At 50.3% G+C, this 23,697-nt stretch overlaps 1 protein-coding gene across 11 annotated transcripts in view; it reads left to right on the top strand.

Moving 5' to 3' along the window:
* Positions 1-23,697, top strand: part of TNIP1 (TNFAIP3 interacting protein 1) — a 51,261-nt gene that overhangs the window by 4,700 nt on the left and 22,864 nt on the right. For 7 of the 11 annotated variants that reach the window (XM_058440046.1, XM_032158385.2, XM_032158384.2 and 4 more), the window contains exons 2-5: positions 12,920-13,054; positions 14,452-14,537; positions 16,289-16,366; positions 19,745-19,936. In XM_058440046.1, coding sequence (XP_058296029.1) covers positions 12,943-13,054; positions 14,452-14,537; positions 16,289-16,366; positions 19,745-19,936 — 468 coding nt within the window. In that variant the 5' untranslated portion in view covers positions 12,920-12,942. Of the gene's footprint in view, positions 1-11,531; positions 11,704-12,919; positions 13,055-14,451; positions 14,538-16,288; positions 16,367-19,744; positions 19,937-23,697 lie in introns of all 11 variants that reach the window. The other 4 variants (XM_032158390.2, XM_032158387.2, XM_032158392.2 and 1 more) reach the window with 1 other exon arrangement.

The raw sequence follows: 23,697 nt of genomic DNA, 5'->3' as shown, positions 1-23,697 counted from the left end.
TGGCTGTGGGCACGTCTGTTCGCCCTTGCTGGCTTTGGTTTCCCAGGTGCAGAATGAAAACGTTTCACTGTCTGACATCTCAGGGCATTCTCTTCCAAGTCTTAAAAACTCTATAACAACCAATGATTGGGTCACCCTCTCTTTGGCTCTGGCAGCTCCTGGTTTCCCTCTGGGCCAGGCCTTACTGTGCCTGCCCTCCTAGATTCTTGCTGCTATGACCCCACATGCCCGCAGTGCCTGCCCCTCCTATCCCTGGTCGTCTGTAGGGAGGGTATCCGGGCATCCTCCAGAGAGTTGCCGCAGGAAGGCACAGGGCAGCTGGGTCCCAACCCCCTGAGATAGACCTTGGCAGCCACCATGACCATTGCAGGAAGTTCTTGATGATTTTCCCATGACTGGCCCAGGACAGTCACTCTTCAGATTGGAACGGATGACTGGCGAGCAGCAGCTGGTTCTTTGTCTGAGGGCTGCTCTGGGCAGAGCTGAACTCTTCTCTCCCAGGGACCTCACCCTGAGGCTGTTCCTTGAGAGGCAGGAGCTCTGCATCCTTGAGCACCTACACAGTGGACAAACCGGCAGCCCAGGCAGGGGTGTGTGTGGGGGGGGTAAGTGGGTGTAGGTGTGTGGGTGCTGTGGGAGTTGTGTCACCAAGGAGTCACACTGAGAGGCCAGGGCAGGTATGGGACTGCCCTATGAGTCAAGGGTCTTTGGCTCGGTCTCCACCCACTCGGCAGAGCATTGGCCAGGCTCTCTGTTGGTGTTCAGGCTGCTTGTCCTTTGCCTTCGCTATAGTCAGCTTCAGCAGCAGACTTAGGAGCCCTGGTCCCTCTCCACCCCACTTCTGTCTCTGCAGGTGCAACTCCTGCCTGATCTGGTCCCCAGGAAACTGGCAACATAGACTTTTAGAAAATATTGTCCTAAGCACATTAACACAGGAACAGAAAACCAAATGCTGCATTTTCTCACTTATAAGTGGAGCTAAATATCAGGTACTCACGGACATAAAGATGGCAACAGTAGACACTGGGGACTACTAGAGTGGGGAGGGAGGGAGGCAGGGTTGAAAACCTGTTGGGAACTATGCTCAGTACCCAGGTGATGGGATCACCCCTACCCAAATCACGCAGTATACCCAGGTAGCAAACCTGCAGATGTACCCCCTGAATCTAAAATAAAAGTTGAAGCAGAAAAAAAGCAAAAAATACAGTAAAAAGAAAAAAAGAAAAATTGAAGGAGTCTCTCAGATATAGAGGGTAACATGCAGACACCTGCATGGTCACTCATCTGGTTTAAGAAATAACACATTTCCAATCACTTGAAATTTCTCCTTCATCAGCCACCAACAAGAAACAAATGTTCTGAATTTAGTGGGGTTTTTTTCTTGCATTTCTTTTTTTTTTTTTTTTAATGTGTGCATCACTAAATAATATATAGTATTTTTTTATGTTTAAAAATGTTATTTAGGCTGAGCATGGTGACTCATGCCTTACTGGCACTTTGGGACGCAGAGCAGGCAGGTGGATCTCTTGAGCCCAGGAGTTTGAGACCAGCTTAGGCAACATGGCGAAAACCCATCTCTGCAAACAATACAAAAATTAGCTGGGTGTGGTGGCACATGCCTGTAGTTCCAGCTACTTGAGAGGCTAAGGTGGGAGGATGACTTGGGCTGGGAGGTGGAAGTTGCAGTGAACTGAGATCATGCCACTGCACTCCAGCCTGGGCAACAGAGTGAGACCCAGATTCATTCATGTTCATATCTCCATCTGTGGCTCATTCTTTTTTCACTGCTGTATAGTATTTCCTGATAGGAAATTGCCACAATGTATTTATTCATTTTCCTCTTCATTTTAGGTAGCTTTCAGCTTCTTGTTGTTAACACAAGGCATCTTTGGCTTTTATCTGAGTACCTCAGCCCCTGTCCAGCCTTTTCCTTCCTAGCTTCTTGACAGCCATTATTGCTCCTGTCTGAGTAGCATTTTAAGGTTTACAGAGAACTCTATGGTTCCTACTTGGTCCTCACAACATTTCTGTAGGGAGAAACAAGGAAAGTGAGGCCTGCCCAGGGTCATTTGAGAAGGGATCATAGCCAGGATTTGAATCTGTGAAACCCTCTTTCCACCATATTTTGTATAAGAGGAATTCCCCAAGATTGGCATCTTACCTCTTGGAGGCAGGGGAGTTACAGGGTTAGATAAACTTAGGTTTCAAGCTATCCTCCTGCCTCTGTCTCTGAAGTAGCTGGGACTACAGGCATGCACCAATGCACCCAGCTCACTTAAATTTTTTAGAAAAATATTTTAAAATTTCCCTCTAAAAAAATTACCAAATAACACATGATTATTGGGGAAAAACCCCCCAAAACTCAAGCAGTACAAAAGATATAAAGTAAAAAAATGACAGTTGTCTTCTCTCTCCTTCCTTTCCCCTTACTCTGTCCCTACTGTATTTAAAAATTAATTTTATAATTGTATAAGAACAGGACTAGATTTCCCATGTAAAGAGTTAAAATAGCATGAGTAAAATAAAAGTTTCCTTTGGTTTTAGTTCCTTACCCAGGTCCTTCTGTAGAGCAGTCTACTAGTAGCAGTTTGGTATGTATCCTTTGAGACTTCTTTCTTTTCTTCATGTTTTTGTTTTTGTTTTTTTAAGAGACAGAGTACTGGTCTGTCACTCAGGCTGGAGTTCAGTGGCATGATCATAGCTCACTGTAGCCTGAACTCCTGGGCTCAAGTGATCCTCCCACCTCAACTTTCCGAGTAGCTGGGACTCCAGGCATGTGCCACCACGGTCCGCTAATGTAAAAAAGTTTTTTTTAAATAGAGAATCTGTTCTTGCTTTTTGCCCAGGCTGGTCTTGAACCCCTGGCCTCAAGCAATCCTCCCACCTTCGCCTCCCAAAGCACTGGGCTTCCAGGCCTTTTTCCATGCACATTTAAGATTCCATACACACACACACACACACACACACACACACACGCACACACACACACACACAGGGTTATGTGTTTTTGAAAAAAATAGCATCCTGTTACACATATAAACCTGCACTTTGCATTGTATTTTATGGGCATCTTTCTGTATCATTGCCAAGCAATCTACCCCATTCTTTTTGATGGCTGTATAGTATTCCATCGAATGAATGGTAGTTTGTTTAACCAGTCCCTTCTTGATGGACATTCAAGAATAGCAAAAATGTCTATTACAAAGCATGTGGCAGTGCACAGTTTTGTCCAGCTTCTGTGTACTGATGCAAAGATCTCTAGATTCCTGGATAGGGGATTACTGAATCAATCAGTTACTTCTGCTCCCTTAGGTAACTCGCACCTTCTCAGACACACCTGTTTTTTTTTGTTTGTTTGTTTTGTTTTTTTTTTTTTTTGAGATGGAGTCCCACTCTGTCTCCCAGGCTGGAGTGCTGTGACATGATCTCAGCTTACTGCAATCTCCACCTCCCGAGTTCAAGCGATTCTCCTACCTCAGGCTTCCCATTAGCTAGGACTACAGGCGCCCGCCACCACACCTGGCTAATTTTTGTATTTTTAGTAGAGACTGGGTTTCGCCATGTTGGCCAGGCTGATCTCGAACTCCTGACCTCAGGTGATTCGCCCACCTCAGCCTCCCAAAGTGCTGGGATTACAGGCGTGAGCCACCGCACCCAGCCCTCAAGCACACTTTTCTACATGAGAACTTTGTTCTCACCAGTTAGGCATACATGCAGGTTGTTGTCATTGAGAAAGGACATTCTTCAGTGGGTGACTCAGCTGTAAGAAAAGCAAATGTATACCCAGGCTCCCTCAATAGGAATATACGACCTAAAAGGGTGGAGGTGAAAGTCAGTCTGCATTTGGTCAGGCAAACCATGCCTGGAATGTTGGGTCCAGTGCTAGAACCAGCTAGAGATAGTGTGGGGTAGAGGGATGGTGGGGGACTGGAGAGGAGGCAGTCCCTGTGTGGAACAGTATAGAGAAGGCTGGAGGTTCCAGATGTCCTCAGGGCTGTCATGCTGAAGATGGGCATCTTGTTCCTTATTCCAGGGGACCACAAAGGGGAGAGAAGGGCCAGTGGAAACAGAACTGGGAGCAACCTAACTATAGCCAGTGCTGGCTGCCCCAGGAATTGTTTTGGGGGGGAAGTTGCTGAGATCTGGATTGCTAAATTTGGCCAGCTGGAGTCCTGGGCTCCTCAGAGGACTGGGTAAGCACAGGATGGAATGTCCTCTGAGCTCCCTTCCAGCCTGAGATTCTAAACCCTGTTGACTGCGGGTGAAGTGGGGCAGATTGCCACCTGGTTGCATATAAAGCTAGAGACATATAAAGACAGGGACTAGGAACTTGGGGCATGTTCCGGAGAACTGGAAAGCAGGTCCGGTTTCCTACCTCTGAGCTTCAGCCTGCCGCCTCTCCAGGCAGTTCAGAGCAGTGGAAAGGGCACCGGTGTTGGAATCTGACAGATTGAGGCTGCATCATTTGTTCTACCACTAGCCAGCTGTGTATTCTCAGGCAAATGACTTAACTTCTCTGAGTCTGCTTCCTCATCCATGTAGCTGCGTCGACTGGTTTCCTTGCTGGAAAGTGTGGATAATAATTTCCATCTCTGTGTGGCAAGAAGAAAATGAGGTCATGTGCGTCATGATGCGGCCCAGCACCTGGCATAGGGTAGCGCCTAACGAACTGTCACCCTCTCTCCGGCTTAGTTAGGTGCTCTCCAGTCCTCTTTTGCAGTGTGAATTCTGTCTCAGGTGTTCAGCAGGTGGTGTGTAACCTGGGCCTCGGAGGCTGAGTGGAGACGGTGGGGCCTCCTTTGTGGGTGACTCAGGGGAGGGGAGGATGAAGGACATGGGAAGATGTGTGCCACGTTGAGGAACTCAGATCAGGCTTGGCCGGAGCCTGGTACAAGTTAGGCAGGAGGGGAGGACCTGGCACAGGGCTGTGGATGTCAGCTGAGGGTCTCCGACTGCACTCGGGGAGGGGATAGCACCCATGAAAGCTCTTATGGGAGGACTGATGGGTTAGGGAAATCCACCTGGGCCTTAGAAGGGATTGGAGCTGGGGATTGGAGCCTTCTTAAGGTTAGAAGGTTAAAGAAAATAGTGCTAACAAATTTCAGATTCTGAAATGTTAGAACTAGAAGGGGCCTTAAAGATTATCCAGTGCAACCCCCCATGTTATTACTATTTTTGCAGCTCCCTCTTTTTAGGTAGCTGCGGCCTAGTGAGGGTTAAGATGTTCACCCTAGTGTACCTTGACTAGACCCTACAGTTCTGGCGCCCCAGCTGTTATCATATGAGACTCTATGCCTGCAGCCTCATTGTTGCTCAGTTGATTGCAAGGATGGAGGAGTTAAGTCTGGGCTCCTTATTGGTGAGGATGCCAGGGTGGGGTCCTTGAATACACACTGTCTCAAGTACGTGCTGTGTCCTCACTCATGTGTGAACCTGACAGCCATCGGGAGAGCCCAGCCTGGTCCTTTTCTCTTTTAAATTAAAGACCTTATTTTTTATAGAGCAGTTTTAGGTTCACAGCAAAATTGAGAAGAAGGTACAGAGATCTTACATATACTGCACTCCCCCACCACCCCCAACAGGCATAGCTTCCCCCATTATCAGCATCCTCCACCAGAGCGGTAGATTTGTTACAGCTGATGAATCTACATTGACAACACTGTCACCCGGAGTCCATGGTTTACATCAGGGTTCCCTCTTGGTGGTGTATGTTCTATGGGTTTGGACAAATGTGGAATGGCGGGTGTCCACCATTACAGTATTGAACAGAATAGTATCACTTCCTGAAAAATCCAACCCGGCCTTTGATGGATGGACCTGAGGCTGTAGTTTCCCCAGCCTGGAAATTGGTTGGGGAGGACTGGAGGTCATCATAACACAAATATGTGGACAGTTTTTTGTTTATGTGTGCAATGTGATATCATGGCATCTCACTTCTTTTCATCCTTGGGTGGAATTGCACGATATTGCCCTTTACAACAGAGGAAATGAGGCTCAGATTCCCAGTCATTGGTGAGTGTGGCATCGTGGTTCAAGGGCTTCTTATAGCTACATCTTCACTAGCTATGGTGTGCCCAGGCACCCTGCTTAACCACAGTTGAATGGTGGTTTGCAGGTCACTAGAGAATAAGTGGAGGCCAGAACCGAGCTTACTGAGCTGACGGAAGAGCCTAAAATCCCATTAAAGGAGGGAACATATGGGGAAAGCCTTGGCCCTTAGATCAGCTAGGCACAGTTGTGGGGTTACCTCAGCCTTTTATTAAGCACCTGCTGTATGCCAAATGCTGAGCTAGTTACTGTATACTCTTATTATTTTGGAAATCTTATTATAAAACAAAGATGTGTTTCTTGTTAAATCAGATAATCAGGAAGTATTGCATAAAGTAGAAAGTGAGAATTCCTTTCCAACTATACACATATTGTTTCATTTAATTTCTTTGATCTTCTATCAGGTAGGTTCTGTTATTACTCCTGCTTTACAGATGAGGCACCTGAGGCTCAGGAAAGGTGAGTGGCTGGTCCAGGGTCTCAGTCCACAGGGTGCACAGAGCTGAGGCTAGTGCAGGTGAGGCCCCCTCTCAGGCCTCGTGTTGGCAAGGTTGGCCTTGAGCACTTTCACTGTCTGGACCTTTCTTCCTGCCTCCAAGGCAGCGATGTTTCCATGGTGCTGGCTCCCTCTCTTTCCTCAGCTTGCTGCTAGCTCCTGAGGCTTGGGTCTTCTTGATCCTGAGGCCAACTTTAGCCATCACCCAGTTTCTGTGTGGCCCATGCTCCTCCCCTTGCATGTGAGGGAATGAGCCCATGGTTCCATACACAGCAGAGTAGACACTAGGATAGACCTTTCTGACGTTCTGTTGTGTGCCGTCTTTCCTGGAGACCCCTTCCCTATACCCTCTCTGCGAGCCCACCTGCCAGCATCCCTGGCAGCCGTCGCCTCTGCTGGGGAGGTAGATGTTGGCCTCCATGACCTTCACCTCCCTGTACCAGAGATTTGCTTACACTTTTCCCTCTGGGCCAGGGAGGGCATCACCTGCTCCAGGGTTGCAGGGATAGCTGGCCCCAGGATGCAGCCAGTGACCAGAGGCATTAAATTGGGCTGATTAAGTCCCCAAGCTGGACTTCAGTTTCCTTGTCCATCAGGCAGGTATCAGCCCTGCCTTCTTCCCGGGACTATTGTGATAATCAGATGGAGAAACAATGCTTGGGACACTATGAAGCATTTTGCAAATGTTAGTGGCTATGCAAGTGAGTATCATTTGGGGGGTCTGGGACCACCCCCTTACCCAGCCACCAGAACATGGCTAATGGCAAGATAATCTGACAGACCAAAGCATTTCAGTGCAAAAGCTGGAATGTAAATTTAATTCTGAATGTAGTCTTTGTCACACCCCTCTCCTTCTGGGGTAAGGCTGAGAGTTGAGCCCTGGGGACTGCTGCCTCTCTGCCACCCACAAGTGCTTGCCTTCTAGTGGGTGGCTCCTTCGGTTTCAGCAGCATCACTTCCAACTTCATGCTCTGTGGTCGTTGCCTGACCTGCCGTCTGTCTGGGCCCCTTTCTGCCCCCAAACTGGGCCTTTCTGGTTCCGGCGGGCAGCCCCAGGGCCCCTCTGGGGCAGGCTGTGGAGGCCCCGCTGGCTGAGGCCTTGTTTTGGAAGAAAGTCTGCGCTGGCTGCTTCTATACCACCAGCTGTTTCTGGTTTGGGCAAGGGGGGCTGGAGTCCCACTGCTGGTGGAGCACCTGCTGATTTGTAGTTTGTGGAACCAGGCCAAGTGGAAAGAGACTCCGAGAAGGTGTGGTAGGGGCCTGTGGTGTGCCATGGGATTGCTGGGCAGGAAGGGAAATGGAGGATGGGCTGTGGGCAGCCTGGAGGGAGAGCAGGGATCTTCTGGTCCCAGCTCCATCCTGACTCCTTATGTGACCTTGGCCTTCCCTGCTCAGGGCCTTGCCTTGCTGCATTGCCTGTGCCATGAGTGAGAATCAGATGAGCTCATGCCCAAGGACTCCTGGGCTCTGAACTCCAGATACTGCCACATGGAGGGGAGTGGTCAGTGCTTCCTTTTCCCCTTTGAAAACATCCTCGTGGTTTGTGGACAGCAGAAGCAGAGGGGAGTGCATGCCATCGTCATGTTCGAATGCAGCCCCTCATCCATTGAGTGTTTCTGGGCACATCTCTCTCCCACCTGATAATGCAGGATTCGCCTCATTGCCCTCGGAGAGTCCCCTCCAGCTCTGTCATCCTGAGAGTGAGTCCTCTCTCTAGGAGAAGTTATAAAAACCTCACTGATCAGAGGGAGAGTTCCCGTCTGCCCAGTGGTCATCCAGGGACTACCGCTGATCATCTGGGCATGAGGTCAGCAGGACTTGGAAATTCCCTGTTTCTCTCTTTGTCTTTGTTTCCTCCAGAAGTCCAGGCCCTCCAGGGGCAGCTCCTCTGATCTCCAGAGAGGGTTTTCCCACAATAGGATATTTCTCCTGCATTTCCTCTGCCCACTGCCTTTCTTTCTCCCCAAGCTCTGCCCCCTGAGGCTAAAGTAGGGGAACATAGCTCTGTCTGCCCCCCTTTTTGCTTCCCATGAACCCCTTTCCCTGTTGACTCCCCAGTGCCAAGAGAAACTGAGTGTTGTGTGTTTTGGAGGACGTGGGGTGGATTTCATATCCCACATCCTGCATTCTGCTTTGTCCCTTCGCCTTACATCTGGGCCTCTCTGAGGGAGCATGGCTGGCCCAGCCCCAATTCTAGAAGTGTCTGGGCGTCCGAGTGTGTCTGGTCAGTGGGTCAGGGTTAGGCTCTCTCTGGGATGTTGGACATGGCCTTGCAGGAGGCGGGGTCAGGGTCAAGGGCTCATTCCCTTCAGTCTGACTTCTCTGAATTCAAGGTTTACCGAGGCCCTACTCTGGGCCACTCTGAAGATACTCTGGCACACAGGATGGACTTTCTCCCTGTCCTCATGCAGCCTCTAATCTACAGGACAAGGCAGACATTGAGTAAGAAATTCCCCATGCCTTCATGTGGTGTTGACTGTGAGTTCCATTTAGGGTGCATGCATAGTGGTGGACAGGAACCAGGACACTGCTGCCTTTGTCATGCAAGGTGGCTCCAGGCCCCTTCTAGCCCTCTGTTTCACTGTTCTTGAACTCCAAGCAGCTCTCAAGGAAGGCCCACCCTCCTGTGCTCCCGACAGGAATACAAAGATGTGCAAAGTACGCTCCTGCCTCAGGAAGTTCCCAGCCAGATGGGCAATGCCCGCACCAGTCAGACACATGCTGTACCAGGTGGCAAGGCTCGTGAGGACAGAGGCAAGCAGAGGGGAAGGACCCCCAACATCTGCCAACATTTTTGAGTACTTTACTATGTGCCAGTTCCAGTGCTAAGTGCTGCCCCCACACTGTTTCTTAGTGGAAACATCCGCGCTTTGTGCTATGCTGTAGAACATTGACCTTTCAGGTTAAAAACAAGTCACCCCTAAGCCGGGTGATGACTTGTGATGGGCATGTGGGTAGCTGTCCTTTGCCTCTCGGGCTCAGCAGGGTGTGGGTGCCTCCCACACGGTGTATTCATCTTGTATCTGTCAGTCTTTGGGAGGGGGAGTCCTGCTCATCAGAACTTTGTTTTTCTTTCTGGCCCATTCCATCCTATGGATGCTCTTGGAAAAGTCCTTATTGGTTCTCATGCTGCAGGGCAAGGGAAACTGTCCAGAGGTGACCTGATAGCATGGTGCTGCCCTACAAACAGATTTGAACTCCCTGTCTGCCCCTCTGGCTCTGTGTCCTGGCTGTGTGAGTATGGTAGGGGTTAGAGTCACAGCAGGCAGGGCTGACTTTGCATCTTGGCTCTTATTGCTGGCCAGATCATCGTGGCTGAGTTACTTAACCTCCCTGAGCCTCAGTTTCTCCCTTGTAAAATGCAGATGAGATTAGTATGCATGTTAGAGTTACTGTGCAGCTCCACCAAGATTGTATATCTGAAGCGTTTAATGCAGGGCCTGGCAAGGAGGTGATTCAAGCATGGTGGTGTTGCTGTTAATCCTTTCTCACTCTGATCTTCCATTTACATTCTGGGAGCAGGGTGGTGTGGTCGTAGTCACCTGGCAGCGCCAAGGACCCATGGAGCATGGTGTGTGGACCTGGGAGGGTCTTTGAGGATTCCTGATGAAACAGTTTTTGTCTCGGGGGTGGTGACCTTGGGAGGAAGGTGCCGAGCCCCCAAACCCTTCTGAGGTCCCCAGTGAAGGCCTTGGGGGCCCTTTCATGCTGGAGAGCTATTTGGAGGGCTGGAGGCTGGCTCGGTGTTTCAGCCTTAGGGCATCTGCCCTTACTGTTCTCTCTGCCAAGAATGTTCTTCCTTCAGATATCTTCATGGCTAGTTCCCTCACCTCTTTCAGGTCTTGGCTAAAATAGCTCCTTATCCTTGGGGCCTTTTGTGCCAGCTCTATTTAAAATGAAATTCCTTGCCTCACCCTTCCCTGCTAAATTTTTGTCCATAGACTTTTTGATCACCTGAAATACTGTGTTCCCCACCACCCTCCTCTGCTTTCACCCCTAGACTATAAACTCCATGAAGGATTTTTGTCTGTTTTGTTTGCTGATAATTCCTCAGCACCCAGACTGGTGCCTAGCACGGAGTCAATGCTCAATAAGTAATTATTGAATGGATGAGTGAATGGACAGAGAGCTTCTCTACTAAGTCACAGAGTTAGGATTCTAAAGTCACCTTTCCAACTGGTTTCAGTGACATAAAGCAGATGAAACTGAACAGATTACTAAAAAAAACCTTGGTGCTCAAATAGAAGACAGTGGTTTGATGAAAAATTCTTCTGTTCCTTAGAACTGCAAGGGACAGACCATACATGATATGAGACTCACGGAGGAGGGTGACAGTGTATTAAATATTAGTCAGGGTGTTTTTTTCTTTTCCTTTTTTAAAGAAGATGATACACATATAAATGGAACTTTGGACTGGGTTGACTTGCTTATCCCTTAGGGTACAAGCATTTCACTTTAAAGATTACTGAATTAACTTAAGACTTTCATTTCCCTCCCTCAGAGAGGGGAAGGGACTGCCCACAATCCCATGGTAAATTAATGGCTAGGCCATTAATTGAGTAAGTGTTTATTGGGCAAAATTCATAGCTAATACTGTGGTAGGCTCTGAGGATGCAATGATGGGTAAAACATATGGGATTCCTGTTCTCCTGGACCTCACAGACAGGACATGAACTCAGATTTTTTTTTTCCAAGTCCGGGTTCTTTCTTGTATCCCATATTGTACCCTGCTGTTTATTTGGACTCCTGTTCTAAACAAGCCAACAGTGCATTGAGGCTGCTAAGAGAAACTAATGCCATTCTAAGGTTGTATTAATAGAGGCAGTGTCCAGATAAAAGGAGGTGACTGTCCTGCTTTACTATAATATGGTCAGACCAGCTTAAAGTGGGGGACTGCCTTCTGGGGCATTGACAGACTAGAGCTTCTCTGCAAAGGATGCCCCCATGGCCTGGCCAGCCTGCTGATATGCTGCTGTTGTCCTTACAGCCAGGCGGGCACCACGGCAGGGGCTGAGCTACCCTCATGGAAGGGAGAGGACCGTACCGGATCTACGACCCTGGGGGCAGCGTGCCCTCAGGAGAGGCATCCGCAGCTTTTGAGCGCCTAGTGAAGGAGAATTCCCGGCTGAAGGAAAAAATGCAAGGGATAAAGATGTTAGGTAAAGCAGACCCTGTCCCCTCCCTGCGAGCGCCCCTCCCTGCAGACTGTGATGCCAGTCCATCTACTAGCAGTGGAGAATGAAGCTGGCATATGCCTCTGCCCGAGTCATCCCCTGTCCCTCCTGGCCCAGCGCTGGCTCCTGCCTCACAGCTGTCTCTATGCACCATGTAGCATGGTGACAGTATTCCCAACCCTGATTCCTCAGCACCCTGGAACCAGGATGACAGGACTCAGGTCCAAGAGGCAGGTGTGGGCTAAGGGAGAGGAGGCTGGAAGGCCCAGTTAGTGGCCATGGAACTAGAATGTGGCCTCCTCTTTCTGGGGCATGAAAGATGGGGAGAGTCGGCATCACCAGGGCAACTGGGGCATGCGTTCCCAGGTGTTGGAGCAGGGAGCAGAGCTTGGCTTGAAGCCAAGGAGGTGGGAGGTCCCTCAGTTCTCTTCTCCTGGCTCTTGCTCAAGCCGTCCCGACTTTAGAACGACCCCACCTCCCTCCGCATGACCGACAGTCCCTGTGCATCAGCACCCAGTTGCTGTGCCCCCTTCTCCTCCAGGCAAGTCTTTCATTGATTTCCCCATCCAGAGGGGGCTCTCTTTCTTCCACACTCCTGAAACTCTTCCTTTGCCTTGCCGCGCCCTTCTCTAGTCTCAGGTTTTAGAGGGGAGCATAGCTCCCTGATTTTTAAAATGCTTTCTCCTTGCTTGGCAGATCCTTGCTTGGGACGGCCGACTGGGGAGGGAGGAGTGAAGTTTCCCGATCTCCGCTTGTAGGAGAAGGAAAATGGAGGCCTAGAGGGCTGGTTGGAATTATCCAAGGTCTCCGCCCTGCAGGCAGCCCTTTGCCCTGGTGGCTCAGGCTGTGGGTAGCCCATAGGGTGGGGAGTCCCTGGCTTTCTGTGGAGTCCCCTGGCTGGGTGTGAAGGGAGTAGGGCAGAAAGAGAATGCTGGGGGCGGGGGGTCTGAGGAGTTTCTCATAGATTCCTTCCACTCCTGTGTCCCCCGATTGCTGGGCCCTGTTCCTTGCTCTAGCCTGTTTCTTGTGGTGCACCAGCATGGAGTTTGTCCCACTTGGCCCACAGAGCAACGGTGGGAGTGAAGTCCAGGGCCTGGAGCCTCGGAAGCCAGGCAGCAGCAGGGTTAGGGGCCTGGGACGGGGAGAAGCAGCACACTGAGCTGAGTAAATGCTTTTGCTTCCTCTTCCCCAATAACTCTAGGGGAGCTTTTGGAAGAGTCCCAGATGGAAGCGACCAGGCTCCGGCAGAAGGCCGAGGAGCTAGTGAAGGACAACGAGCTGCTCCCACCACCTTCTCCCTCCTTGGGCTCCTTCGACCCCCTGGCTGAGCTCACAGGTATAAGAGGAGTCTGGGTACCTCTGACTCTCCCTGTACCCCAAACTGCCCAAATTCTTCACAGTGAACTCCCTTCTTAGGTCAAAACCTACATCCTCTCGTTTATCCTTAGGTCACAGGCTACGCTTCCATTCATGTTTTGGCTGCCACATCCCCCAGAAGGTCAGATTTGGAAGGGACTTCAAAACAATCTTGTTAAAAATAGCCAATGACTCAGCACTCCTGAGGCCCCAGCAGACATGAGTAATAGATCACAACAGTTGACTGCATTGCAGTCCTGTGGCCTTGGGGTCTTTATCAGCATATTTAGTGAACAAATATTTAATGAGCAGCTACTGTGTGCCAGGCATTGCGCTCCGAGCAGCTACTCCCTGTCACTTGGAGCTGGCATATGAGTTGGAAGCTCCCTGGTCGTGCCCTGCGCTTCCATTTTACAATTAGGGAAGCTGAGGCCCAGGGAAGAAGCTGGACTTGCCTGTTAGCCGGCTGCAGCGTATTTCAAATGTAAGGTTACGTGTGCTGCCCGTTAAAGGAAAGGGTGGCTATGACTCGGGGTTGAAGTCCCATGTATGGTAGAGGCATTACCATGCATACAGAGTGTGCATTACTCTGGCATGTCTCCAAGCCCAGGGTAAGGTCTGGGACCAGGATGGAAATGACCCTCACCCCAGCTGGACTCAGATGCCTCCTGCTGCGGCTCTACTGTATGGTGTCTGGCCCAGGCCAATGTGACAGCCGTCTATTGGCTGGTGGTTGCATTTGCTAAATGGACAAATGGAGGAAAGTGATGGTCTCAGAGTCCACTGTGCGGCAGTAAGTGGGCATTTCCAGCCTCTGCTTGTCTATTCAGCAATGTTCCTGAGTTCCTGATTGGTGCCAGGTCCACTCCCAGAGTGAGAAATGAAGCTACCTTCAAGGAGCTCCCTGCAGCAAGAACCGCAGGAAGTCAGGGAGGGAGGGCCAAGTCTCAGTCCTGAGTTTGCAGTTGCTGGCTATGTGGCTGTGGGCAAGTTGATGACCTTCCCAAGCCTCAGTGTCCTGACCTTTAAAATGGGGATATGGGGCTTTTATGAGAATGGCTGGTATAATAGATACATAAAGACTTTTTAAATTGTAAATCATTGTCTTTATCACTGAGGCCTGTTCAGGGCAGCAAGGAGCAGCAGCCAACTTGGGATTTTCCCAGTAAGCCCAGGGAGCATGGTCTCTCTGCTCGGGCTCTGCCCCGTCACTCCAGGGCAGGCCATTTTCTCAGACTACCTGGCCCTGATGAGACCACCTCCCATTCTCGCACACTGGGGTGGGGAGTCTTGTCTGAGAACCTTTGTCAAGGGCTTTCCTTGAGAGGGTGGTACCTGGGCTTCTCCCCCTTCATCTGTGCTTTCTTGATTCTTCAGGAAAGGACTCAAATGTCACAGCACCTCCCACAGCCCCTGCATGCCCCAGTGACAAGCCAGCACCAGTCCAGAAGCCTCCATCCAGTGTAAGTTTTATTTGGAGTCATGGGTGGAAGTTGCCTGGATGGACCTCAAGGTCCTACTGACAGATACAAGAACATGAAGAAAGAGGGTTGAGGTCAAGAAACTGTGTTCTGACTCGCTGGGTGATATTGGGCAAGTCCATTGCAAGCTCTCTGGGGCTTCAGCCTCCCCATTTTGAAATGAAAGTCATAGTTAAAACTTACCAGGAAGACCCTGGTATGTACAAGGAATTCTTCTCACTAAGTTGTATACTGTTAAGTATCACTGAGTGTGCACAGTGCTAGGAAAACAGACAGATGTGACATGGAGCTCACATTCTCAAAGAGGGCTCAGAAACTATCTTCTACAGGCTGGGCACAGTGGCTTATGCCTGTAATCCCAGCACTTGGGGAGGCTGAGGCAGGAGGATTGCTTGAACCCAGGAGTTTGAGACCAGCCTGGGCAGGATAGTGAGACTCCATCTCTCAAGAAAAAAAAGTAGTCAGGTGTATGCCTGTGGTTCCAGCTACTTGGGAGGCTGGCTGAGGCAGAAGGGTCGCTTGAGCCCAGGAGGTCAGGGCTGCAGTGAGCCATGTTGATGCCACCACACTCCAGCCTGGGTGACAGAGTCAGACCCTCTCATTAAAAAAAAAAAGAAAGAAAGAAAGAAAAAAAAAGAAAGAAACCATCTACAAATTTGGCTGGAGAAGTTTTGCTTGGTATCCTACAAGGGATTGTATAGTTCAGCATCCTTATCCTACAGATCAGGTGCAGGGAAAGAAGGACCTGTTTTGAGGTTACATGGGTAATGGGGAAAATATAGATGGAGGGGGGAGACTTTCTAGGGCAGGGCTAAGAGCCAGAGGTGAGTTCTTGGTGGCCATGAGGGTCAGCTGGAAGCTGAGCACTGACTCCTCTCATCTATCCTGCCCCTTTCTGGGATGAAGGGAGGCTGCAGACCAGGTTTAACGGGACATGGAAATCCCAGATCCCAGAGCTAATGGCTGGTTCAGGTGGGCCATTGGTGTCTTGGTTGGTTGAATGACCAGTAATTCTACTTGGAATGACGGAAAGATGTGAAAAAATCTGGGATTCCTTGGCCACCCTGGATTTGGTTGAATCCTGAAAGAGTCTCCAAATTTGGTGAATCTTCTCTGGGACTCTTCTCACATCAGTTCACTCCTCTGGGATCTCCAGGACTGGCTTGGGAAGGCCAGCACAGGACCACGCTTGGTGGTGGCCGTAAGAGCTGCCATCTGTGTTCTGGGAAACCAATCAGAGACATCTGGGCCTAAGAGACAGCTCTGGGGCCATGGCAGGAATGCTGGATCTGCAGTCTTGGGTTCAGTCCCTGCTTTTGCATTAACTAACTGTATACTGTAGTTTCCTCATCTTTCCAAAGAGGATATAACCTTCTGACCCACTCCATGGGTCACTCTGAGAAATAATGGAGCTCATGAAAGCATTTAAAAAGTACACGGCCTTAAAAAATGCAACCCTACAGTGCTGCTGGTTCAAGGTCAGCTAGTCCCACATCTCCCTTCTACAAAAGAGGATTGGCCGTCGAGGGGATATGACCTCACATTATGCAGAGGGCTGTGACAGGCTTGTCGAGAATCCTGCTTTGTGATCTCATGTGAGATGATATGTAATGGTCCCTGTGAACTCAAAGTGGGAAGAGATTTTGCCCCCCTTGCTGCTCTCAGCCGCAGGGCCGGAGAGGAGGGCTGAGCTGTTTTTCTCTCGGGCAGCACCTAACTTCCTTTCTGCACAGGGCACTTCCTCTGAATTTGAAGTGGTCACTCCTGAGGAGCAGAATTCACCAGAGAGCAGCAGCCATGCCAATGCAATGGTGAGTGGACGGGCAGGCCCCCGGGCTTGACCTGCTGCCCTCTTTCTGTCTTGTCACTTGCTACCATGTGAGAGGCACAGAACCTTTTCAGATCCCTTGGGTACCCTGGAGTCACTTGGGGATACACGAGGGGCAGGAGCAGGGGGTGCTTCTCGCTCACATATGCAAATTCCTGGGCTAGTGACTTCCCCGACTTGGGGCACACGGGCACCCGACCGTTGTGAAAGCCTGGGCTCTTCGCCAGCCCTGTTGCCTTCTGCCAGGGGCCAGGCACCTCCGCACACTATGACTCAGCCCTTTGGGTCTATGGGCTTCCAACCCCGGGGGAGAAAGAAGGGACAGGAAGGCCCAGGGCCCTGTGAGACAGGTGATTAGCCCTTTGTGCAGACTCTTGGAGCACACAGGAAGGAGGTTCAACTTTCCACTTACACGCATGCACACGCATGTGCACATGCATACACACTCTCTCTCTCCTCTCTCTCCTCTCTCTCTTTCTCTCTCTCTCCTCTCTCTCTCTCTCTCCTCTCTCTCTCTCTCGTACAGCTCTGGAGCGTCTGCCCAGCATCCTCATTCCACACCATACAACACTGGCTGCCTTTATCCTAACTATATTTCCTTCTGTTCTTTCTCAAAATGGCAGACTTATTGAAGAACCATTGTGAAAAGTCTGGAAGATTCTTTAAATGTCTTAAATTCCTACCTTCTCCATTCTCCCTTCCTTCCCACTTTTGAGTTTTTTTCTTTAATTGTTGTTATGCAAGCAATGAGTGCTCTAGCCCTTTACTGATATATTGATCCCTGCTGCCTCCCTTCACAAAGGTTTGGCTGACAAATGTGCTTGTGTTCACTGGTTGCCCCATGTACCTGTCAGTGCCCAGTGCAAGGCCCCCTCAGGTGATTGTCTAGCTAACTATCTAGCTAACTAGCATGCCTTCAGTGTTGAGAAGCTCACCACTGCCTCAGGCAGCTCTGAGTATTGGAAAGGCTCTTTATGTTCTGTCTCCTGGAACCTTCTGTCTCCTTCTCCTGTTCTGTCCCTGAGGGCTCTGAGATGCTGGCCATGGAGGCAAGATCCCCTGCTCAGAAAGTGTTTCACTCTGACTTTGGACTGATAACTTTAACTCACTTAGTAAGTTCCTCGTTAGCTCTACAGTGTGCCTGTCTCTGCTGAGCCACTTGAGCCAAGACAACACAGCCTCCCTGTGCTCTGAAGCTTGTAGTCTGGAGAAGTCGCAGGCATGGGAAGCATTGCATGAGCCTTAAATAGAGCAGCATCTGCCACCTCAGCTCCTTAGTGGAAAGAGGCAGTGGGGGAATGGATGCAGAGTTGAAACAGCAGCATTTCCTCTTGTTAGAATGTGGCACACTGACGCCGTTACACAGGTGTTCAGGGAATACCAAGTTGTGGTTATAGTCATTGCTATTCCTCCAGAGTTCAGAGAAGTGGGAGGTCAGTGCAGCAGAGCACTGGATGACAAGTCAGGAAACCTCAGTTCTCGTTATACCTCTGCCACTGACTTACTGGGTGACTTTGGGCAAGTTCCTCCTCCCCATAGCTTGGTTTCCCAGCCTGATCTCTGAGGCTCCTTGTAGCTCTGATGTCCTGTGATTCCCATAACTGTTTCTGGGAGGCTGCTGGAGGAGCTGAGCCATGAACAGGGTGGGAAGGATGAGCAGAACTTGCAGAGGCAGAGAGGACACATGGGGTGAACCCTGCAGAGGCACCAGACCTGGTGTGTGTGGGTTCAGGCAGGGTAAAGTGGGGAGCCCAACTGGATGCTGCTGTAGATGGGACCTGTGGCTGTAGGTCCTTAGATGCCCAGCTGGGGAGATGGGCCCAGTGCCATCTGCAGTAGGGTAACACTGTAAGTCCTTGGGAGTAGAATTGGTGTAACATAGGCAATGTCTTTGGTAGGAGTGTTCCAGATAGACTAGAGAGAAAGAGTCAACTATCTGGCCCACGGTATGCTTTCTTTCTTATATACTGTACTAGTTTGGGACTTTCTGAAATATCTAAAGCTGTGGTTCCTTAAACTGTTGTGAGTCTTGGGTCCTCAGAAGCTGATGAATGCTTGGACCATTCCCCAGAAGACACACATGTAGGCCAGGCATGGTGGCTCATGCCTGTAATCTCAGTACTTTGGGAGGCCGAGGTGGGTGGATCACCTGAGGTCAGGAGTTCAAGACCAGCCTGGCCATTATGGTGAAACCCCGTCTCTACTAAAAATACAAAAATTAGCCCAGTGTCGTGGTGCACACCTGTAATCCCAGCTCCTCAGGAGCCTGAGGCAGGAGAATCGCTTGAACCCAGGAGGTGGAGATTGCAGGACGTATATGCAGATGTCCCTTGGTAAACATGGGAGAGTGGTTCCAGAACTCCCTGAGGATACCAAAATCCACAGATGCTCAAGTCCCTTATGTAAAATGGTGTAGTAGTTCCCTATAAGCTATGCACATCCTCCTATATACTTTAAATCATCTCTAGGTTACTTACAATACCTAATACAATGTAAATGCTAAATTTTGTTATACTGTGTTGTTTAGGGAATAATGACAAGAAAAAAATTCTGTACATGTTCAATACAGTTTTTTGTTTGTTTGTTTGTTTTGTTTTGTTTTGAGACAGAGTCTTGCTCTGTTGCCCAGGCTGGAGTGCTGTGGTGCGATCTCTGTTCACTGCAACCTCCAACTCCCTGGTTCAAACAGTTCTCCTGTCTCAGCCTCCCAAGTAGCTGGGATTACAGGCATGTGCCACCATGCCCACCTAATTTTTGTATTTTTAGTAGAGACGAGGTTTCACCACTCAGGCCGTCTTGATCTGCTGACCTTGTGATCTGCCCGCTCAGCCTCCCAAAGTGGTGGGATTACAGGCGTGAGCCATCGCGCCCGGCCAGTTTGTTTTTTTAAGAAGATTTTTTATCTGCGGTTGGTTGAATCCATGGATGCGGAACCCATGGATATGGAGGGCCGACTGTACAGTGATGTCCCTTCTCTGGGCTTGTTGCTGTCAGGGGTCAGTTCATCCTCCTAAGAACCCTGTGAGGTTGAAGGGAGGGAAGGGTTGTGCGGACATTTGGTGGATGAGGATGCTGAGGTCCAGCAGACAAGTGACTTACTGTCAGGCACTCTGCAAGGCCCAGTGTGTGGGAGGATGGTGGCCCCGCTGCTGTGGAGCCACCAGTGGCCTGTGAGTCCTGGGTCCTGCCCTGTGAGTCAGCCCCAGACAGGGAACCTGCATAACTGGAGAATTTCCCGGGGCTGAGCTGGGGTCACAGGGGGAAACTGAGTCATGAGAAATGAGGAAGCAGAGGAAGAATGGACTGGCGGCGCCTACTCAGGCCTTGGTGAAGAGTGGGCTGTGTGCCCTTTCCCCTCCAGGCGCTGGGCCCCCTGCCCCATGAGGATGGCAACCTGATGCTGCACCTGCAGCGCCTGGAGACCACTCTGAGTGTGTGCGCCGAGGAGCCGGACCACGGCCAGCTCTTCACCCACCTGGGCCGCATGGCCCTGGAGTTCAACCGACTGGCATCCAAGGTGCACAAGAATGAGCAGCGCACCTCCATCCTGCAGGTGAGGCGCGTGGGGAGGGCGGCCCCGAGACAGGCAGGCGTGCTTCCCCCCCGAGCTCTTCCCGCCTTCTGCTCCTGGGAATCCACTGGCACCATGGGGACTTCTGAAGGCTGTGTTGTGGGCAGACTTCGGGCTTTTTGTTCAGGGTGATAAACAGGATAAGGAAGTTGTGGGGAGGGATGAGGAAGAGGAAGGAAATGGGGAAATACAGGATGGGCAATACAAGTGTCATGGTTGGGGATTCCCCCAGCAGTCCTGCCTTTATTTCTCATGTGCGGGGTTGGTGGATGGGAAGGGAGGGAACAAAGGTCAGCTCCTTTCGTAATGCTTTTTTCCCCCCAGGGTAGGCACCCTCATTATCACCACTTCACAGGTGGGGAAGCAGCCCTTTTTTTGCCCAAGGTCACCCAGCTGGTAAATGGTGAAGTTGGGATTGGAACCTCGATCTCTCACATTCCAAAGCCCATACTCTTGACCACCATCCCAACCTGCCTCCCCTATTGAATTCCTTTTAAAAGCCTCCCTGTGCTGTGGGGAATGGCCAGATTTCCTTGCTAGACCAGGCCAGACCTTGGAGTTATATGGTCCTTGGTTCCAGTAGTGACCCTTTATTGCTGTATGACCTTGGAAAAGTCACTCATCCTCTCTATCCCCCAATGTTCCTATCAGTAGCATGAGCTAGGAGTGCCTCCATGGTTAGATTGCTGCATTAAATAAGGCCATGTACATGAAGCACCCAGTGCAGTCCAGAACCTACTCCATGCTGGAAGAGAGGTCCCCATTCGGAGTTCATGACGGGCATCCACACTGGGCAGGGGGTCTTAGCCTTGCGGTCTTTGGCAGCGGGGAAGTGTTCAGTTATAATTGGTGACCATTCTAAAGATGGCAAAACGGAGGCTTCTGAGGGACTGCTCATGATCTGAGTGCCCGCCACCTTAGTGACAGAGCCATGACTTGAAGCCTCCTTACTCCCTGCAGACTCTCCTCCCAGGCCATTCTCTGGTCTGTGGTCTCATTCATGTCAGCAGGCACTCAAGTGCCCCGCTGATGGCAAAAGGGGGAGTCCCCCTTGCGTGACCTTGGTTGCCAAGAGCATGAAGGGCAATCAGGTTGGAGATGCAGTATGAGGAGAGGTGTGGGGGCAGAGGAGCAGGCAGGATGCCCATCCCACCTGTAGGGGAGGGGTGTGTTGGGAGGTGAGGCTGAACGAGAGGCAGAGGCCTGGAGGGCCAGGCTGAGAGAAGGGAACTCCTTTAAGATGTCAGTGAGGCTTCAAGGTATCCAGGCTGAACCCTGGCAAGGTGAGCCTGGCACAGTGCCTAGGCCGTGGGCAGGGCAGGAAGGTGCCTGGGGTGAGAGCACTTTGTGCATCCACTTCTCAGCTTTGAGATGGGGATAGATCCTAGGCCCCTGGGTCCTGCCAACCTCTGTTATTTTTTATTTCAGGCTCCTCCTTATTTATTTCCTTCTTAGCTCTTATCATAGTTTGTAATAATTTTATTTAATACATTTTTTCTTATACTCTTTTTTTTCTTATACTCTCTGCTAGAAGGTAAGCTTGAGGGGGGCAGTCACCATGTCTATTGCATTCACTGTTGCATCCCAGTTCCTGGCACTTCATACACATTTGGTGAATGAATGAATGAACAAAATAATAAATGATCAAATGAACTCATAGCTTAGCTCTCGTAGCGCCTCGGATGGAAGGTGATGATCTTTATGACCTCTGATGATTCTATCCGTTGGCCAGTTTGCACCCAGGGCATTGGCCCAGAGACTCCAAGGAAACAGCTCTCTAGACTGCAAGGGTAGAACAGCAAGTGAAGCCTTGTCCTGGCCTTCCCTTAGGGACTAGGAGCAGGCCATTCTGTTCCCTGGAGGCCTCGCCCAGAGACATGGCATCTCGGGTATTTTTACCGCCTGGGTGGAGGTATATTAATCCAGTTCCTCCTCATTCATTCATTGATTTGTTTCTTGGTTCACTAAACAAACATTCAAGGTTAGGTATAGCATAAGGCTCTCTGCTAGGCATTGAATGGACTTATAACAATAATTTTTTGATTTCTTTTTTTGGAGGGTTGGTGGGGGACAGGGTCTTGCTCCACCACCCAGGCTAGAGTGCAGTGGTGCGACCACAGCTGACTACAGCCTTGACCTCCTGGGCTCAGTCCTCTCACCTCAGTTCCCTGAATAGCTGAGACTACATGTATGCGCCATTACACCTGGCCAATCTTTTGGTATTTTTAGTAGAGACAAGGTTTTGCCATGTTGCCCAGACTGGTATTGAACTCCTGGGCTCAAGTGATCCTCCTGCCTCAGCCTCCCAAAGTGCTGGGATTACTGGTGTGAGCCACCATGCCCAGCTAGTTTTCTGTTTGCTAAGCCTCATCTCCCTCATTGTCCAACCACCTCCAGTTTAAGGCTGTGTCCTCCATTCAGCCTTCCCAAGAGTCTCCTATGTGAATCAGAAATGAAACAACTCTGAAATCTCCCTGGATTACACAACAAAAGTTTTCCCTCCTATTCTGTGTGGCAGGGGTTTGTTTCTGCTCTACACAGTTCCTTAGAGTCCCAGGGAGACAGGGGCCCAACCTTCCAGTGCCCTTTAGAATACGAGGCATCCACATCAGCCCCTGCTACCAGGAAAAAGAGACTGGAGAATTGTGCATAGGCCAGCCCAGGAGTGATGCTTGTCCCTTCCACACCTCTTTTGCTGGCCAGAACTAGTCACATGATTGCATCCACCTGCAACAGGCCTGGGAGATGAAAGGCAGCAGATGGCAGTTTAGTGAATGGCCCTGGTCCTGGCCCAGCTCAAAGGCTGTCTCCTCCTTTGGGCACCATCTCTCTCCCTTATCTGATCTTTCATCACAGGGGAAAGAGACACCAGTGTGGGGTCTGCCAGCTGGAGTTTTACTTCCCGCCAGTGATGAGTCTTAGCAGCTGTGCACCTGTTAGACTGTATCATTTTACCTGGTTTCCCCACCTTTAACATAGAGATGAGTTACTTAGCTTTGAGGAAGTTGTGAGGCACCAGTGAGGCAGTATATGGAGAAGCACCGAGCAATGTACCTGGCACAGGTGAGGTGCTCAGTGAGGATCTGTGGAAAGATTGAACAACTCTGTGCTGACACTGTATGTTAGCATTGCTGGTCAGCACCTTCCCTTCCCCCCAGCCTGTGAGGTCCTGAGTCTGGCGACCCCTCTTCCATGCCCCCAGTTCACAGAGCTTCCAATATGAGTCCCCACACATAAGCAAGTGGCTGATGGTTCATGGACACTTCCACTCTCACTGTCTCATCTGTCCCTCTCAGCAGCCCTATAGAGGAGGCAGAGAAGAAACAGTTGTCCCTGGGCTAGGTGTGGTGGCTCATGCCTGTAATCCCAGCACTTTGGGAGACTGAGGCAGGTGGATCACTTGAGGTCAGGAGTTCGATACCAGCCTGGCCAACATGGTGAAACCCCGTCTGTACTAAAAATACAAAAATTAGCCAGGCATGGTGGCACACACCTCTAGTTCAAGCTACTCAGGAGGCCGAGGCAGGAGAATCTCTTGAACCTGGGAGGTGGAGGTTGCAGTGAGCTGAGATCATGCTACTGCAGTCCAGCCTGGGCAACAGAGTGAGACTCTGTCTTAAAAAAAAAAAAAAAAAAAAGAGAGAGAGAGAAACAGTTGTCTTTCTTTTGTAGAGGAGGAACCAAGTGTCACAGCCACATTGTGAGGGCGTGAGGGCATAGTGAGGTCCCGACTGAATGCCATG

The sequence above is a fragment of the Hylobates moloch genome, unplaced genomic scaffold (genome assembly GCF_009828535.3).
Source record: "Hylobates moloch isolate HMO894 unplaced genomic scaffold, HMol_V3 SCAFFOLD_6, whole genome shotgun sequence".
In the NCBI taxonomy this organism is placed as follows: domain Eukaryota; kingdom Metazoa; phylum Chordata; class Mammalia; order Primates; family Hylobatidae; genus Hylobates; species Hylobates moloch.
This window is presented reverse-complemented; position numbering and strand designations above follow the sequence as displayed.